We start from the raw sequence: 20,230 nt of genomic DNA on the forward strand, positions 1-20,230 counted from the left end.
TAGAATCATGGAACAAGATTATTTTGGTCAGATTTTTCTTTAAATATAAAATAAGTTTACAGCACAAGTCTATTCGTCGATTCACTTATGACGACAGTAAAGACGATGGTCTGATTTCCACTGATATTGAGTCTTGACAAGCGTTACAGATTGAGCGTATGCTCGAGGTTCCAGACCATTTAGTTTGAAGAACGATAATAAAGTGTGAGTCATAAGCTCCATGGATATTCCCTATAGGAGAATCTAGTTAGAATCTAGCAATATGACCACCGCACATAAAGGGTTGTAATGAAGAGGTTAATCAGTTTCGTGTGAACACAACAAGTATATGGTCCTTGATTTACCATCAGAGGTTTGTGGTGTCACCCGGCCACAAGGAGCAGCAAGACCTTAACCTGCTCAACCACGATATGACGATTTGTAAATTCCCGCTGCTCTGGATGATATCATACAGCAAAATGTTTTGGGGTTTGTAGGTTTTGTACTTTTTATGTGCTGTTTATCTAGTTTATGTTTTTTTATGTATTCATTTATATGCGGGTAAGGTGTGGTTTGGTCTGCACAGAAGGGCAAATGGTAAGTCTTGTGAAGATAATCAAAAGATTTGAGCATACCGTTCTTTCAGGTAACGTTTTAGCATAAGTTGTCTTTTGTCACTATTTCTGGCTAGTATATAATTTGTATATGATATATTTCACAAATTTTCCCCTCCACAGGTTCTGTCTCTAATTATTAGTTGTCCCTTATTTCATAGGCGTAAACTAGCTGCTATCATGTCTCCCATACCCCACACATTGTTCCCCTATCTATAGTATACCATGATAAGCGGCATCAGCATGGGGGATGTTATAGAGTAATTCTGACCAGTATATAACTTGTATATGATATATTTCACTAGTTTTCACCTCTGTAGGTTCCGTCTCTAATTTTGAGTTGTCCCTTATTTGATAGGTGTAAGCTCGCTGCTGTCATGTCTCCCATACCCCCCACATTGTTCCCCTATTGTATACCCTGATGAGCGGCAGCAGCATGGGAGATGTTATAGAGTAATTCTGAGCAGTTACAGTTGTAAATTAAGCACTTGGTAAGATGGAAGCTATAACTATGAAGTGGTACAAGTCAAAGGTATATGTCCTGGAAGACTCCCAGTGTATTTCTGAGACGCACTGCCTAACACACACTGAACATAACTTTAATGCAATGATACCTATAGGGGAACATGTCCCAGTCACCAGAGTTAGACTATTGTTCCTTGGGTTCACCAGAGGCGATGATTCTTAGAGCCGGCGCCACCTTAAATCATTGCCCTTCAATCATTGCTTCTATCGTTATACACAGAAAGTATTATCAATAAGATCTAGTAGGTTATTTGTGAAGTATCCCACAAGAAATAAGCTCTAGTGATAAGTAATTCGCTCCATCTCCAAATGGCGTTGTCATTTATAAAGCCTTAGGAATCCTCTATTGGGCCCACCGGAGGGTGCCGTGCCAATTTTATTCAGAATAGATGAAATCTGGATGGTGGTCATAGAGATCTGGTTCCATAAAACCTTCCCTGTTTGCCCACTAGATATTGTTTTATGGCACAAATATCTATAGAGGGTGTGGTGTGGCCGCCCAAAGTTCCACTTAACCCTTGTTCCCATTATTGCACCTTCAGGACCTATCATAAATACGATTTAATAAGTTGTTTTGACTCTTTTAATAAGAAATAAGCCCTAGTGGCAAGTGACTGGCTCCAAAGACACCTTTAAATGGGTTTGTAGTGTAGAAGACCTTGAGGATACTCTACTGTGTAAGAAGCCTGGACCAACTGGACCCTCTGGCACAGTTACAATTTTCTTTGTAATTTGTAGGAATCTGGATAGTTGGATATGGTGGCCAATCAGATGTGGTGTCATAAGTGTGGTGATCATCGTCCTGGCCCTCCATAATTCCATTGCAGGAAACCAATGTGAGGCCAAGGAATGTTCACACAATACATTTCATTGCAGTCCTGTTATAATAATTCACTAATCAGGAATATTATTTTATTCAGAGCATTACATATTAGTTGTACAATAAATGGTTACATTAGTGTTGATTTGTTAAAAAAGGCGAAAGAGGAGGAAGGGCCACTAGAATAAAAAAGGAAGCCGTACGCCTCCCCCATCCTCCTCACCATCCGAGGTCAGATACCAAAGGTGAAGAGCCTCTCTATGGTATTGCAAAACACAAATATGTTTATGGAAGGAATGTACTAGTCAGAACACATCACCATTAGAGCCCCGTAGGAGGAGGCGGGATAAATTCTCACTTATTTCAGAGTTACTAAAAATAGAAATGACATTTTTTGGAAGGAAACATGTATCATCCATTAGAAAACGTACAAACTATACATACTGGTTCTATGTGGATTATAGCTCGGTGCACAGTCCCTATAGGGGGTTGAACAAGCCACTGGAACTAAATCCCCCAAAAAACTATCAGCAGGTTAGACGAATCGACCTTGCTGATAGCCCCCAATTGTACAGGAGACGCTGAGGATGAAGGTATGTCTGTTACTTTCTTCCTTGGCACCCTTCTGGTGCAGTTAGTAGCTTGCTCCATGGTCCAATGAGACCGTTAGGAGCATTGGGGCACCTGTTAGGAGCACTGCCCCGCCCCCATAGCGCTGATCCAGCCCACTGCATTCATTATCATTAGAGAGAGGCAGGCCAGCTGGGGGCGGATCGGCACTATGGGGGTGGGTCTCACCGCATCATGGAGCAAACTACTAACTGCACTGGAATGGCCTTGAGGAGGAAGGTAATAGACAAAATTTTCTCCTATGCGTCTCCTGTGCATTACAGGGCTATCAGAAGGTTAGATTCGTCTATTGCAGGGGGTAGTAAAAATAAGTCCCAGTCTGGTGACTACTAATCGTCAGGAGTCTAAGAAGGCGGGGCTGCAGGCAAATGAGTCATGTGACCTAAAAGGGCTTACAGAGGGGAGGGGCATATACAGAAAGTGGTAAATGGGCTCTCATCGTGTTTGCTTATGGTCCTTACCCGCACATTGTACTAGCTTCGCACTCCCTCTCCATTACAGTATGGTTTCTACAGGGTAACCGCTTGTGGCTACTATCTCCAAAGCATATTTTTTCCCCAACAATGTCAGGCATGTGTTAAATACCTTTGCAGAAGGTCACTATTTACTGGTAGGGGGTCCTCCTGAAAATGAGACCCCTGGCAGTAACCTGGCGGTGGATCAGAAGGACAATGAGCTCCATTGTCAGCTCCGGTAGTCACAGGGCAAAGTGTTCACTGTAAACCAGAGAGAGCGGTGCAGCTCTGTGATCGGTGCAAGGAAGAGGAAGCTGAACTGGAACAGCCTGAAAGAGGCCGACAGTTCTGCTTCCTGCCATAGCGGACAGTACTAGTCATGATAAAATAAACCCCTTTACTGAACTACAAAGAGGTTAAAGGGAACCTGTCACGCTGAAAACAGTCCAATCTGTAGATATCATATTATAGAGCAGGAGCAGATGTGCAGATTGATATATATATATATATATATATATATATATATATATATATATATATATATTTTGTACGGAAAGCTCCAGGACTTGTCATTTAAATAAATCTCTTCTCATTCTGGGCTAAGGAGTCAAGTGGGCGGTCCTACTAAGTGACTAATAACTCTGTAAATGCAGGGAGTCCCCATACATATTATATAGTCTTATCAGAGAAGCTATTGATTAGATACATATTACCCACTCTAAATAAAAAAACTTTTAAACCCCTTTAAGATGGAATAATTTCAGTGATCAGTTTCTGTCAAATTTACCTTTTTTGCTCAGTAATATAAATCAAGGGAATACAGATAAATCACTTTATTATTCATAGTTGTTTTTCTACATCGCACTTGGTCCTCCCAAAAAAATGACTTCTATGGTACATTAATCAGAAATGTCATGAAAGTCTTGTATAAATAAAGCATCTAGTCGCTGCTTTTCCTGTTTCTTTTATGGTGTGACCTTCAGGAAACTTCTGCTCGACCGCATTGTTTCTTTTTGGTTTCTTCCCGTCCCTGCAGTCGAACTCCCTTTCCACTTTCCCGTACTTTGTGCCCCCGTGCTGTCTTGTGGGTGGGCCTTTCCTAGGGTGATGCTGGTGGAGGGATGAGGTTTCTTATTTCTGCCCCCCCCTCTCACAGCATGCTGTCCCACTGACACAATATATCTGCAGCTGCATCCCCATCCTCCCTGATTTCTATTAACTTGAGAAAGATTTACAGGGCCAAAGCTATAAGTTTCATGTAATTAAATTCTAAATCCATACCCATATGACAGAAGTAGCATTAAAGTCAATTCATGATTAGTTTCTCATCTTGATTCTTCCCCTTTAAGATAATGCAGTGAATTTACTTGCAGCCCTATATAATAGATTGATAAGAATAATACACAGCTGTAATACATTGGACTTGGTCTTGCTATACACTTGGCTGTTTATTCTGAATGCTCGGCTTTACCATAAGAAGAGTTCACAATAACTTTGTTTCACATTCAAAATGTGAAGTTTTAAAGCAGAGATATCATCTTAAAGGGAACCTGGCCGCTGTATTTGCCACTAGGAGCTGCAGACACCAGTGAATAGATGTTAGGCTATAGGAGCACACTGTTCCTTTCCTGGAACTGATGGTGATTTGAAAACTTTTTATTTTTTTAGTCAAGTGTCAAGGAGAAGGAGCCAAAGTGCCATAACATAGCACTTTTCCACGCTAACCCCCACCTTCAACCCCTCCCTCACTGACAATAAGTGAGGGGCTGAGAGGTTAGGGTAAGTGAGAAGGTGTACATGGTTGGGGCACTTGAACAGTTTAGCTCCTCCTCCTTGACACTCGACTAAGAAATGAAAAAAGATTTCATGGGTTTGGCCAGCACCATTAATTCCAGAAAAGATACAGTTTGCTTTTAGGCCCTAACAGTTATCCAATGGTGTCTGGAGCTCTTGGCAGCAAATTCAGCTAACCCTTTAATATGCATTCCTATTTAGGCATAGCATATTAGTCCAGGTTCACACATAATATTTTAGTTAGTGATGTGGTTTTATGTTGGTCAAATCTTTCCATTAGTTCTTCTCTGTGTTGGTCACATTTCTGGCTTGTGCTAAAACTATGGATCCGGTGCACTACTGCCGCCTCCCATTACTTCAGATGTCCTGGTTACCGAGTTGCCCTGTTTTCTATATGATTTGATTGTTTCACCTCTTTTTCCTCTTATTCACCCCTCCATCCAACCTCTCCACGTTGCGAAACATAACTACGAATGCTAGAATTACGAGAAGACCCTCCACCCATAGATCTCAGGTCAAGACTCTCGTAGGCCGGTGGAGGGGTGATATCAGCTACAACTTTCATTTGGCTCTGCGACGGGACATCATGTAGTATCTGGGTATTTCGACGTTCGTTGTGTACATGGGAGGGGTCAGGTGTGGGCGCTCTTCCAGTCTCTTGCACGGGCATCTTACTTCGGGTGAAGTAACGATGAGCAAGAATGATCGCACCGATGGCAATGACATCGAAGACCAACTCAATCATCTCCACCACTGAAAGGACAGAAGAGCCGAACCAAAGACTCCATTGGCTTCCCATCAAGGATAAAAGCATCACCATCTGAGGAGAAAGAAAGATGGAAGACATTAATATTTAACTATTATGAAAGGGACCATGGCAGCCAATGCTGTAAATAGGGACTCATAGCTTTCCTAATCCAGGAAACTGAGACTTGTTCTGCTAAGGCTGACAGCCACTGTACTCACTGGAATAAACCTGACCCTAGCACGATTACATGTCAAGGTGTAGCAGAGTTGTGTTTGTCATTATACTAACTCTTTTGGAGTTACATCGGTAACATATTGTGATAATTGTGAAGCAAATTTATCCTGTAGGTCTATAAGGAAGTCCAAATAGTTCTAAAACACAGAATCGGCTCTACTGCATCTGTAGGAATGTAGAACACACAATTGAATTTGGTAGCAGAGTAGAGATGAGCAAACCGGGTTCGGGTTCGAGTCCATCCGAACACGAATGTTCGGTATTTGATTAGCTGGGGCTGCTGAAGTTGGATAACGCTCTAAGGTTGTCTGGAAAATGTGGATACAGCCAATGACTATATCCATGATTTCCACATAGCTTTAGGGCTTTATCCAACTTCAGCAGCCACCGCTAATCAAATACCGAACATTCCGGTTCGGATGGACTCGAGCATGCTCCAGGTTCGCTCATCTCTAATGGCAACCCATCATGGTGGCAATATATGTTGCCACTCCTATAGCAGTCATTGGCCAAACATTTGTTCTGCTAGTAGGAGACCAAAATAACAAAACACTGGAAAAACCAGGAAACTTAAAAACTATGGTTAACTAATTGATGGCTAACCAAAATGTCGGCCATATTAGCCTACTCTATCTCGTGTATGGCTAGCTTTAGAGGGCATCCTGAAGATGCTCTGTGGGATGCCAGTCAAGCCATGATTGCAGACAAGACTGCATGGGAACTGAGTCTGCCGGATAACTGTTCCAGGGTGGTTGTCATACAGTACGCACAGTGGTTGTCAAACGGTATGGCATAATGTTATAGAGCAGAAGGAGCTGAGCAGATTGACATATATCTCTTTGTGAGAAGATTCAGTATAACTTCTCATTTATTGATTGAATTCTCTGATCTTTCCATTTCCATCCAGTCACCATCACTGGAAACAGCGGAGACTTCAATCAATAGACGACACGTTACACGGAATCTTTTCTCACGAAGATTTATCTAGATCAGTCTGCTCAGCTCTTCCTGCTCTATAACATCATGTCATCAGATTAGATAGGATTTTTGTGGTGACAGATTCCCTTTAAGAAAAGTAAACCAAAAGACGCATTCCCTTTAAGACTACTTTAACTGTCTCTAGGCGGCAGTCTATTTGGCACTGATGTGGTAGTCATTAGCCAAGCGTATGTTCAGCATGTCCATTACCCAATTACCCCTATATAATATAACAAGACTGCACATAAGAGGAGGAGGCAGTTCTCATTCAGTATTCAGACAGTGATCGGGTCGTATAGGGTTAGTACCGCCCACTTTGCCTGCCCCGGGCAGAATGCTGTAGATTATAGGACGAGTATAATAAAACTCCCATATATTATCTAAATTTATTTTAAAAGGTCTCATTCATGTCAGCTTGACAGGCGCACACTTCCTCTACCCTCCCTGCAGCGTGCATGAGATCCACAATGATTAACAGAATTGTGCAAGTTACTTTAAACAAGAGAATGAAGCCGTCTCCCTGATAAAGGATCATTTCATGGAGTTTACTTACTTATCTTATAACTCACTGCTTTTACAATTATTATGGGAGTTCAGGTGCAAAGAACAACAGGTCTTTATACAGCGTAAAGGAAGGCGAGTGGGGAGTCCACTACAAGGACCAAGGGGCCTCGGATTGGATTGTGGTACATTGTTGTACTATTACACAGTGCACAAAGCAGGGTTTCACAATGAAGAATCCTTACCAATTTATTGTTTGTGTAGGAGGAAACAAGGCTAAAAATAATTTATATACATAAGTCATATTCATATAATATGCTAATATAAGTAAAAAAAAATCTTATTTTGTAAACAGAATAAAAATGGAATTCAACCCGAGAATAGTCTTCTAAATTAAAGGGAACCAGTCAGTACAATTGTGCTGATATGGTTCCCAGCTACACACTAAAGATCTACGGATTTATTTTGGTGCACAAGGCCTGGACTCTGTGGACTCTGTGGGGATGATTGAGGGTAAGACAGGTTAGTGGCCTGACAGGCAGAGAGCCGTGACTAGTCATGAGTGGCTCTCCGCCCAGATGACTAGTTGTCGCTTATCTCCTGGCCTTGCGCACTGGAATAAAGCTCCATTTTCAGTAGCCTATGTTATTCCAGACCCCAGGTAACGCCACTAAATTATTTTACACTCTGAATTATTTTACACTCTCGCGAGGCTGGGTTCACACTATGTATATTTGAGGCTGTATTTGTGAGGCTGTATAGCAACCAAAACCAGGAGTGGATTGAAAACACAGAAAGGCTCTGTTCACATAATGTTGTAATTGAGTGGATGGCCATCATTTAATGGCAAATATTTGCTGTTATTTTAAAACAACGGCTGTGGTATTGAAATAATGGCCGTTATTTACTGTTATATGTTGGCCATCCACTCAATTTCAACATTGTGTGAACAGATCCTTTCTGTGTTTTCAATCCACTCCTGGTTTTGGTTGCTATGAGGACCTGACATGAGGACCAAATACTGCCTGAAATATACATAGTGTGAACCCAGCCTCAATGTGAACTACAGTCCAGACTGATTTAGACTCCAGAACAAAATCCAAAATTAATTCAGACGGAGACCGAACCTTTAGATTAATACAGAACCCAGGCCAGAACTCTACATGTATTCCAACCCCAAACTAGATCCCATAAATAAATTTAGACCTCTGAAAAAATCAGACCTCAGACCAGACCTCTAAATTATTTAAAATCCCAAATCAGACCCCTTAATCAGCATAGACCCCAGACTAGAACACTAAATTATTCCACACTCCAGATCAGACACCTAAATTAGGATAGACCCCAGACTAGATCACTAGATGTGCGTTTCCAGGAGAAAATACATAGTGCTTGAGACGAGCGTCCCTTAACAGTGACTTCCCTTTAAAGCAACTCAGTACCCACAATCTGATCCCCCCAAACCACTTGTACCTTCGGATAGCTGCTTTTAATCCAAGATCTGTCCTGGGGTCCGGTCAGCAGGTGATGCAGTTATTGTCCTAGAAAACGACTGCATGGATGTTGTCAGGCATTGAGTGAAGGACCTGCAAGTTTCTATTGGCTGCTACATTACAGCTATTTGTATGTGTGATGTGATTGGCTGGTTAGTGCTGTGCTGTGTGATGTTTGAATTCCTGAACATTCTGCCATTAATTTCTATGGGGAATTTTTGGTCTTTAAAGTGGCACTGTCACCCTCTTTTTGCATTATGACTGCTCTACACAGGTGTAAAGTGTAAATTTTGCACTTTTCATACCTTATTTTATATCATACATCATGGCGCTTGTTCCAGTAAAAAGTGATCTTTTATCATCTGCAGATTGGGATAAGTGGGTGGGGCTTCAGTACCAAAGCACCACTTTGCCCCGCCCCCAGCACCACCTAGCCCCGTCCCCATGTGACGTCATTGGAGCATAGGCCCAGCCCCTCAGCCATTGGAAGGGCCAGCCAAAAGGTCTAGGCATATGCGCCAATGACGTCACTGAGAGGTGGGGCTAAGTGGCGCTTCACTTGTGACGCCCCGCCCACTTATCCCAATCCACAGATGATAAAAGATCACTTTTTACTGGAACAAGCGCCATGATGTATGATGTAATATAAGGTATGAAAACTGATAAATTTACCCTTTACACCTGTGTAGATCAGGGGGGACAATATCACTTTAAATGTGAATTTCTTGAAAAAGACAAATACAATAGAAACAAAAAATACTTAGTACATCTGCCACCGCTGAGAGCTTAGAAACGCAGTTTGTCAAGGAATGGATTGGGTCTCTCACATTGATGTTTAGTAACTATGCACTATGAAACTGTCTTTAGTTCATGTACCTACTCTTTGGCAACCTCTACCACGCTCCCCTGCCTACACCTCCCCATCAGACCCCAGATCAATCTCTGAATAAATCAGACCCCAAAATCATTCTCAAGACCAGACAATGTGCAGAACCTCTATGGGCCCCTAGACAACATTATTACAAAGTGCAGCCACAGGCCCTGTTCACACAACGTGTGAACGTTGTTGCAATGGCCGTTTTTGGTACGGAACTTACGTTGTGCTGCAGGCTGAGGGAATCCCGTCCGGAGTGTATACACATAGTATACGCTTTAGCCGGGATCCCTAGCGGCGCCGTAGAAAACTGACATGTCAGTTTTCTGTGGCTGCTATTCATTGAATAGCGGCTGCAGAAAACCATGTCGGTGCACACTATGGAGCGAGCGGCTCCGGCGGCACGCTCCATAGTGTGCTGTGGGGAGTTCTGATGCGGGTGCGCACTGATGGGCCCGCATCAGAATTCAGCGGCGCAAAAGATCATCTGGCTGGTACTGCAGTACTGGCCGGGATGATCTTTTCTGAGACCAGCCGCTCCGTGACCCGGCTGGGTTACAGAATGGCCGGTCTCATACCAAATGTAACCATAGCCATACATTACAGAAGCCAAATAACACTACCATACAGATGTCTGAATATGCCATACAGTACAAAGATAATAGACTGTACAGTATCTAAGTGGCAGTACCACACAGTTACCACATTACAGTGTCAAGTAACACCAGATACTCATTTACTATAAATCTTACATTTTCTATGTAATTATGTGCCAAGCCTAACATGAGTTTGCATTGCGGTGGCCTCAGCTTACCGGGTATCTTTGTGTCTATCACACCCGGAAATCCTTGTCACATGTATATACCGAGATTATCACATGAGCATGAAGATACTGCACTCACATTAAGCTCTGTGCAACTTGTGGTTGCAAAGATGTTTAATAAAAAGGAGAACCTGGCAGCAGACCACAAACCTATTGTGCAAGATCAGAGCGATAAAAGCCAGGACTCACATCTTTATACATATACTAGGAGGATATTACTTTTTTTTTCCTCCTTACATTTAAAGTCTCGTCTTTCAACATGCAACATCAAGACACAATTCTAGAGAGTGCCAAGGAGCCTGGACACCTATGACTGGGGAACCCAAAGGACTTTAGGTCTAGGAGAAACATACCATCGCTGAACTAAGCTTCTATGCATCACATGCAGCTTCTATAGAGCTTAGGGAAAAGGTTACTCCATCCAGGTTCCTCATGGGTGGAGATAACCCTAACAAGGCTTTAACCCAACAGGGTCACTGAAATGAAATCTAACAAGGTGTATTAAACAGCTTCTCTCTTGCAAAGTATGGGAAGGGGGCAAAGGGTCTTTCAATTGCTGGATGGTGGAAAAGATGTCCTGTGCGATGAGGGGGCTACCACAGCTACTCTACATTAGAGATGAGCGAACCTGGAGCATGCTCTAGTCGATCCGAACCCGAACTTTCGGCATTTGATTAGCGGGGGATGCTGAAGTTGGATAAAGCCCTAAGGCTATGTGGAAAACATGGATATAGTCATTGGCTGTATCCATGTTTTCCAGACAACCTTAGAGCTTTATCCAAGTTCAGCAGCCCCCGCTAATCAAATACTGAACGTTCGGGTTCGGATCGACTGGAACCCGAACCCGGTTCGCTCACCTCTACTCTACATAGATCCATGCCCTGGTCTTTCTATGTTCTCTGTAATGGCAAAATAGGGTTGTTAGCTGATATGTAACCGAATAGGGGTAAAGTAAATGAACATTCCGAGGGTTTCATATATCCTTTTTTATTGTGTTTCTAGACCATTTACTTTCAATGTATGCATGAAACCTGACGAAGGTTAAAAAAACACATACATTCCCATATCTATTCTGTTTAGGACCTGCTTCTAATTTTGACCAATAAGGCATCAAAAACGGCTCCATGTAAACAAGGCATGGGTCTGGAGGGGGGGTTCAGGGTGTATGAGGTTTGGTGGAGACCTGTATCCAATCTCTGACACCCAGATACCACTAGATTCAACCACTTACCCATGAGCCTCTTCCCTTAAGTCTTTTAGAGTTATGGAAGCCATCATGCCGGAGACTCTCTCTGACTTCAAAAGAAAGAGTAAGGGCCCTTTTACAAAGGCAAAATGACCCTTGAAAAAGCTGCTCCACATGAGTTAGGGCCCTATTACACGGGATGATTATTGTGTGGAAAATCGTTACATCACTTAAATTTAAACGACAATCCAGTAAAATTGCAGGCAACAATCGAAAAATCGTTTGTGTGTCGTTGATTGTTAATTTAGATTAGGAATGGTCCGAACCTGCCGAGGTTCGGGTTCGTACAAACCCGGACTCTCGGCAATGATTCCCGCTGTCTTAAACCTCCGTGCAGAGGGTGGATACAGTGGGAGGACCGCCTGGAAAACCGGGATACAGCCATAGGCTGTATCCCGGTTTTCCAGGCGGTCTTCCCGCTTTATCCAACCTCTCCACAGAGGTTTAAGACAGCGGGAATCATTGCCGAGAGTCCGGGTTCGTACAAACCCGAACCTCGGCAGGTTTGGACCATCCCTAATTCAGATCTGACCCTAAAATCATCGTTTATCGTTTGCTAATCGCTGTAATTCCGCATTTGTTCGCTAATCGTTCAGTGTAATTCCAAATTGTTCAATCTTTTGCTGGGATCAGATGGAGTAAACGATGGTAGTAATGATCGTAACTAAAAACTATAGTTCCATGTAATATGGTGAATGATTTCAGGTTAACGATAAACAATCTTGTTTGGGAACGTTAATCGTTGATCGTTAAAAACCTCTTTGTCTAGTAGGACCCTTACTCTTACATGGGCAGACAGCTGCCAGATACCAGTAAATAAATACAAATGGATCTGCACAGGTGGTCTCTAGATTATCCAATCATTGGGGGTGAACGGGCACATGAAGGATCATAGGCTTGCTCGTGTGGTCTTTCCCTTCCATTATTGTTGGTTTAGGTGTTTAGATGGTGAGACAATCTATAGGCCTGCAAAATTAATGTGTTAGGTTGATGAACAAGTGTTGAAAAGGCCTTAACAGCGGAGCCTTGCCACCTTTTAGATTCACATTCCAAAAGCAAATTTTTGGAGAATGATTTTTCCTCTTTTTTAATTTGGAACCCAATGAGGATTTGTTATAAGACATCATCAGCTAAGTAAATAACTTGACGACTTTTTTCAGCACCCTCCAGAAAACCTGTGTATGGAGAGTTATAACAAATGTTATCCCCTTATATCCCAACCATTAAATTATCTCCAGAAAAAGTTCCATCTTCTCACATTTTGATTAGGAATTTTTTAGTGCACCCTCCAAAACATTCTAGAATTGTCTTGGTTTTCTAAAGTTATGTTCACATCACGTTTTCAGCCCCAGGTTAGGCTGTACATCAGGAATCAATGAAAAAAGGATGCTGAGGTGTAGCTCGGCGTGCGGCCAATGGACCCATTGACTTGAATGGCCAGGACAAAGTTATGTTGTAACTACGTTCTGTTCATTTGGCCGACATATACTTCTTTTGTGCAGGACTCAAAAGCGTCGTCTTCTACACCTTTGAGTCCTGAACAAAAGAAGCATCCGTTGGGCAGATAGACAGAACGTAGTCACATAATGACCCTGTCCTGCCCATTCAAGTCAATGGGGCCATTGGCTGCACGTTAGAATCCTTTTTTTTATTGATTCCTGACGTGTAACCTGACGTGGGGCTGAAAACGTTATGTGAACATAGCCTAAGTCTATTATAGCAGTGTGCTATTACATTTTATACACTGGATTCCATGCAACCTAAACAGTAAAACCTGCTGTGAACTGTATCAATAGGCAGAGCGAGAACGAGAACAAGAGATGGGTGTGGGAAACAGCAGCACATCAATACCTTTATAATAAGTTACAGACAGTCGCTTCCCGGGTTCAGGGAGAACAGGTTACACAACCTGCAATATGCAAATCATCCTTAGTGTTCTTTATCTCGCCCAATGGTAGCCCAGCCTGCTCTCCTCCCCGTGTTCTCTATATGTGGCCTCGCACTTCCCTACTGACTTCCTCCTGCCTCACCAGTATTTTATGTAAATAAATAGGTTTCTACAGTCATGACCGTAGCACATTCCAAGAGCAGCTCATAACCCATATATATTACCGTACATGGATCATATTTAATAGAAACTATATATAACCGGTTATTATAATACATCATGAAGGTTTATGCAATATGAGGACGTCAGTGGGTTTGATAGCCTTTGTTATCGAAATTAAACTTATTGCCAGGAAAGAACCCTTAACACAGACGTTCATGGTAGAAAGATGGTCAATAAGAAAATAAAAACTGGTCCCAGACGAACCCCCAAGACTAACAAAGTTCTATCTCCTGTAAGCTTCAATGGGCTTACAATGAGCAATAAACAACATGGGAATCCCACTTATCTTACCTATTATTATTATTTATTTTAAAGCTCCTTGCAAAAATTGTTCAGACCTTTCTAGAAATAACATGGAGACACAACCAATTTTTGTTCATGTTTTTCCTATTCACCATCTAAAAGCGGCTCCTTCCAGAACTCCTGAGGGGCCTGGTTGGGTGTTGTCCAGCCAGTGCCTTGTTGTATATGTGTTTTATGCAATTAATATAATGTCTTTTTCTGCTTTATAATGCCCGCTCTGTATTTCCTACATGGATGGAGGATGTTGTAAAGGGGTTACAAGTCAATTACAAAGACGTCCTGTAACGTAGAACTTGTCGGCACAAATGCATCAACTAAATGATCCTTTGAAGATCTTATTGGGGACCTACGTATCATGTAATGTATGTGTTATTGAGCCTACACCGCAGAACCTCACAACCAGCGGCACTGAAAGACCTATGTCAACATTTCTCGGCTCTTGACTCGAAGGAGTCGTGGCAGATTCTACTTTCCACCACCCACCTCCATCAGTTCATGGCTTCTATAGACCTTTCACCCACTTTACTTTCCACCACCCACCTCCCTGCACTTATACAAACATTCTGCCTAATACTTGAGTGCTTATCTGGCTATCAACCAAAGTCTGAATTACTAGAGATACACCTCTCCTTATGTGAGTGACCATATCAGCACAGGCATTGTTATAGAGGGTACACCGAGCCATGGTGCTTGAGAAGAGACAGTGGTATATGCATTGGGACCTACATAATCTATACTACATGCATTACACAACTGGCTTCGTTTTGCCCCTTTGATACAGTGATGGAAGCTGAAAGTAGCAAACGGGAGCAGGAGCACATATGGAAAGTACCAGCAATTGTCTATTGTGTGCAAACAGGGTCAACACTTTCACCCAATATGTTTGCTTTCCTGTATACTATCAAAGAGTCTTCTGCTTGGAGAAGAGGTATGGCCAGGCTGATACTGGGCTTCCTGCTTATTATCGGGATGCCAGACTTACAATGAAGAATAATAGCACTGGGGTTAAAGGAGGACGGGACACTTACAGGATGTTATTAAAGCAGCAGATGGGAGCATGGTGTGGATGAAACAGCGCGGCTAAATACTTACTGTAATTTCAGACCCAGATCACAACCCTATAAAAATATCAGCCCCCAGACCTCTATATAATATCACACACTAGGCCCCTATAAAAATATCAGCCCTCAGACCAGACCTCTATATAATATCACACGCTAGACCCCTATATAAATATCAGCCCTCAGACCAGACCTCTATATAACATCACACACACTAGACCCCTATATAAATATCAGCCCCCAGACCAGACCTCTATATAATATCACACGCTAGACCCCTATATAAATATCATCCCTCAGACCAGACCTCTATATAATATCACACACTAGACCCCTATATAAATATTACACACTAGGCCCCTATATAAATATTAGACCCCAGACCAGACCTCTATATAATATCACACACTAGACCCCTATATAAATATTACACACTAGGCCCCTATATAAATATTAGACCCCAGACCAGACCTCTATATAATATCAGACACTAGACCCCTATATAAATATCACACACTAGGCCCCTATATAAATATTAGACTCCGGACCAGACCTCTATATAATATCACACAATAGACCCCTATATAAATATCAGGCCTCAGACCAGACCTCTATATAATATCAGACACACTAGGCCCCTATATAAATATTAGACTCCGGACCAGACCTCTATATAATATCAGACACTAGACCCCTATATAAATATTAGACACCAGACCAGACCTCTATATAATATCAGACACACTAGACCCCTATATAAATATTAGACCCCAGACCAGACCTCTATATAATATTACACACTAGACCCCTATATAAATATCCGACCTCAGACCAGACCTCTATATAATATCAGACACACTAGGCCCCTATATAAATATTAGACACCAGACCAGACCTCTATATAATATCAGATACTACACCCCTATATAAATATCAAGCCTTAGACCAGACCTCTATATATCACACACCAGACCCCTATATAAATAAATGACCCTAAACAGAACCCCTATATTAATATAAGACCCCAGACTTCTATATAAATATTGAATCCCAGACCACTATATAAATATCAGTCCCATGTCTAGTTGTCAGACCCCATATCAGATCCCTATATAAATATGAGACCCAGATAAGATCCCTATATAAATATCAGACCTCAGACCCCTAAATAAATTCCAGACCCCAGACCTGACCCATAAACAAATCTCAGCCTCCAGCTCAGACCTTTATATATGAAGATCAGACCCCAAGCAGGCGACTCCCAGTAACACCAAGTGAGTTTCACGTCTAGATGTATACGCCATTCTCGTTTTATATAAAGTTGTGACGACTCCTATGGACACAACATCAGTCATCTATGTAGGAGATCACGATTACTCACATTTCATACATAACAGTGACTCAAGCACTTTTCTTTGCTGTTTTTTTCTTTTTACATTTTTAGCATACACAAGACGCGTGCAGAGACATCCTCCCCTAGAAGCAATGCTGAGAGTAGCTCCTTACATGTGATACCTGTCACTGTAACTTACATTAATGGTAGCAGATTCCTGGATGGCTTTGTAGTTCATTTCTTCAAAGTAAATGTTAAGCTTTGCCACGCCGTCCCTGTCAAAATAAAAAAAAAACAATGAGGAAACGTGTGTAAAATAAAATTCAGAAAGCTATAGAGGAAACGCAGGAGACTAAGACTGGAAACTGCTCTACTGCATCAAATACCCTAATAAAATATAAAAAATTTAATCTTAGTTCAGACTTGTCTGTAAGGCAACTGGCTGCAGCAGGAGCCCTCCCCCACTTCTCTATCTTGTGGCTCACAAAGCCTTACCTCCATAACAAGCCCTCCCCACATCAGTTATCTACCAGACATCATATTTTTTATTGTATTTTGGACTGGACGGAGCTGTCATCAATATCCCAGCATTCCAGAATGACGGCCCTGAGTAGTTCCTGACCGGTGTGTCCCACGTTGCACAGGGTTCAGCAGAGCGCAGCACACATGGCATCCCGTTTCCCTCACTGATCACACTCACTATTCCTAATGTAAATCTGCCTGTCATGTTGAATTCCTATTTCTAACATTGAGTGAATATTGGAATATTTTATAGAATATTGTTACACATCTAAATATAAAAAAAATTTGATTGGACCAGGAATGGGTTAATCCATTGCATTAATCGATTCATAACTCCCCTCCGGCACTCTAAACATCTGCCCTTCCAAAAACTTGTTACCGTCACCCATAACACGTTCCCACAGGAGAGGAGCGGCAATCTGCTGGAGCCCATTTACAGTAAGGGTGGGGCAGCAAACAAGAGAAATCCCCCCAGGGAAGCGATGCAAAGTCAGACATAAATACCCGGGTAATAAATGAACTCAAACTAATAGTTGCTGCTCCAATTAACCCTAGAAAGGTTCTAAAACAAACATGCAAACATTTTTATAAGCATTTAGAATTTTCAAAGCATGGCTGAATCTGTCGCAAAAACCTCCAAAAGAAAAGGAAAAAAAACAAAAAATAAAACACTTTCTAATCACTACCGCCCCCTGACGCAACCATTCTGATTTTGAGGATTTCATAGTCCACATCCATGAGATCAGGAGGAGAAAAAACACGTCTGCTTTTCTGTATAAAAAGTATCACACTGCCCATAGGTTGTGTGTGGTATTGCAGCTTAGTTACTTTAAAGTGAATATGGCACGGGTGTAATACCACACACAACCTGAAACCAGGGGTGGCTCTGTTTTTTTTTTTTTTAGAAGGAAGCAATGTTTTTCTAAATTTGCACAATTCTTTCAGTCTCTATTCCCACATTCAGTCTCTATTCCCACATTTCTAAACTTTATGTAAGTTTAGCATGAACACTAGCCGAGCCCCCTCATTTTGGTGAGCACAACCTTTTATTTAAAGTGTATAGGAATAATCTAAAAGTCCCTCTGTCATTAGGAAATATTGGATTATGACCTAAGGGTGCGTTCACACTTACCGGATCCGCAGCTGATTTTCATGCTGCGAGTTTGCAGCGAAATTAGCTGCGGATCCTGTACTGCGAATCTCAATGGGTCCCATACACGCAGCGGATCCGCTGCCTGCATGGGACCCTGCGGACGCCCGATCACTGCCCCGGCCACCCCGCACGCCCGATCACCGCCCCGGCCACCCCGCACGCCCGATTGCAGGCCCGGCCCCCCTGCACGACCGATCGCCGCCGGGTCCCATGCAGGCAGCGGGTATGGGACCCATTGAGATTGACAGTACAGGATCCGCAGCGGATTTCGCTGCAAACTCGCAGCATGAAAATCAGCTGCAGATCCGGTAGGTGTGAACGCACCCTAAGAGACAATCCGTTTCCAAAGGTGTTTCAATGTGTATCAGACATCATCATCCGGCTTTTTCGAGGAGCCCCTGATGAAGAAGTGTGATATACATTGAAACATGCTGTACATTTTTAAGCATTTTTAAACTTTTTTTTATTTTTTTATAAACTACCATGAGTTCCACTTCCACATATAGAAACTCTGAGGGGTAAATCTATAGTTTTTTTTTTTTGAATGAGCAGTGCCAGATATATCCACTTTTATGGAATCATAACCCATTAAGAACACCGCTTATTTTGCCTTCATGTTGCAATTTCTTACGTTTTCATACCACATCTTTACAGAGCCTTTAGGCTTCGTTCACACTGAACAAAACTAGCGGAATTCCGCGGAATGCCGTTAGCCTCCATCTCATAATGGGAGTCTATGGGAGGCGCGCGCTCCTGCTCTGTCCGCGCTGAAGAATGAACTTGAATTCCGCTACTTTTGCTCAGTGGGAACGAAGCCTAACATTAGTCTTTAGATTTTTTTTTCTTGGGATAAATTGTATTAATTTTTGGGTGTAACTTCACTCTGTTCTTTATCCATCTATTGTGACATCATTGTGTGCACATTCACTGTGTGTACATCTCTGGACTGTGTGTATTATATCTCTGTACTGTGGCATGACGGTGTGTATTATATCTCTGTACAGTGACATGACTCTGCACATGACTTGTGTTTTTTTTTTATCACTGTAATGTGACATTACTTTGTTGTTTATTATCTCAGTACTGTGTGGTTACTTGTCAGCCCAGGATAAAGATTGTTTGTTGTTTATTATCTCAGTACTGTGTGGTTACTTGTTATTTCGTGTGGATTTATTGGCGCCACAGTAAGGACTTCCTCGTTAAAGGGAAACTAACAGCATAGATACGCATATACAGTGGTGCCAGTTTCCCATTTTTGATCACACAAGCAGTACATACTTACCTTCTGTGCTGCTCTGTGATCCGGAGTGTTCATGAAAAACAATCTTTATCCTGGGCTGATAGTGTCACAGAGGTGTGTCTGTGACACTGTCTGCGCTTGCCACACTCTCTGGTCGATGCTGTATTTTCAAGCTGCTGCCCGCCTCCAGCTATCAAGGAGGCAGGAGTGGCCTGTATGGAAGGTAAGTACGTGCTGCTTGTGTGATCGGCAATCTTACCCCTCCCCCCTCCCCAAACCGCTTGTACCTGATCAGGAACAGACTCTTTGAATTTTTCTTTCAGTGCGAACTTGAAGTAGTCTTTGGTTAAAATTTTTAGACTTCCAGCTTTGCCGCAGAACCAGAACCCAGATCTGTCCGATGGAGGTTGCAGCTTAAACAGGATGTTAAGCTCTTAAAGTGACTCTGTATCCACAATCTGACCCCATCCAAACCGCTTGTACCGTCAGATAGCTGCTTTTAATTCAAGATCTGTCCTGGGGTCCGTTTGGCAGGTGATGCAGTTATTGTCCTAAAAAACAACTTTTAAACTGGCAGCCCTGAGCCGTGGCCTAGAATATCTGTGCCCTAACTTTGCACCACCCTTCCGACCCTCCTCCCCACCCTCTTCATCATTAGGAATGCCCCTGGCAGATTTTCTATTATTCATCACCTGTGTCAGCACGGCACATGGGCTGGATCGTTAAGGCACCTGTGCAATGTTCAGACAGGAGAAAATGTTCTAGAGGCATTCCTAATGATGAAGAGGGTGGGG

The 20,230-nt window shown here is 42.4% G+C and overlaps 1 protein-coding gene across 2 annotated transcripts in view; it reads right to left on the reverse strand.

The window, feature by feature from the left end:
• Nucleotides 1–2,016: 2,016 nt before the first annotated feature.
• SCNN1A (sodium channel epithelial 1 subunit alpha) overlaps nucleotides 2,017–20,230 on the reverse strand; it is a 71,737-nt gene continuing 53,523 nt past the window's right edge. For both annotated transcript variants that reach the window (XM_069979932.1, XM_069979933.1), the window contains 2 exons: nucleotides 16,721–16,796; nucleotides 2,017–5,637 (listed from right to left, as the gene is read on the reverse strand). In XM_069979932.1, the coding sequence (XP_069836033.1) occupies nucleotides 5,242–5,637; nucleotides 16,721–16,796 (472 nt within the window). In that variant the 3' untranslated portion in view covers nucleotides 2,017–5,241. The remainder of the gene's footprint in view (nucleotides 5,638–16,720; nucleotides 16,797–20,230) is intronic.

Source organism: Dendropsophus ebraccatus, chromosome 8 (genome assembly GCF_027789765.1).
Source record: "Dendropsophus ebraccatus isolate aDenEbr1 chromosome 8, aDenEbr1.pat, whole genome shotgun sequence".
Classification (NCBI taxonomy): Eukaryota; Metazoa; Chordata; class Amphibia; order Anura; family Hylidae; genus Dendropsophus; species Dendropsophus ebraccatus.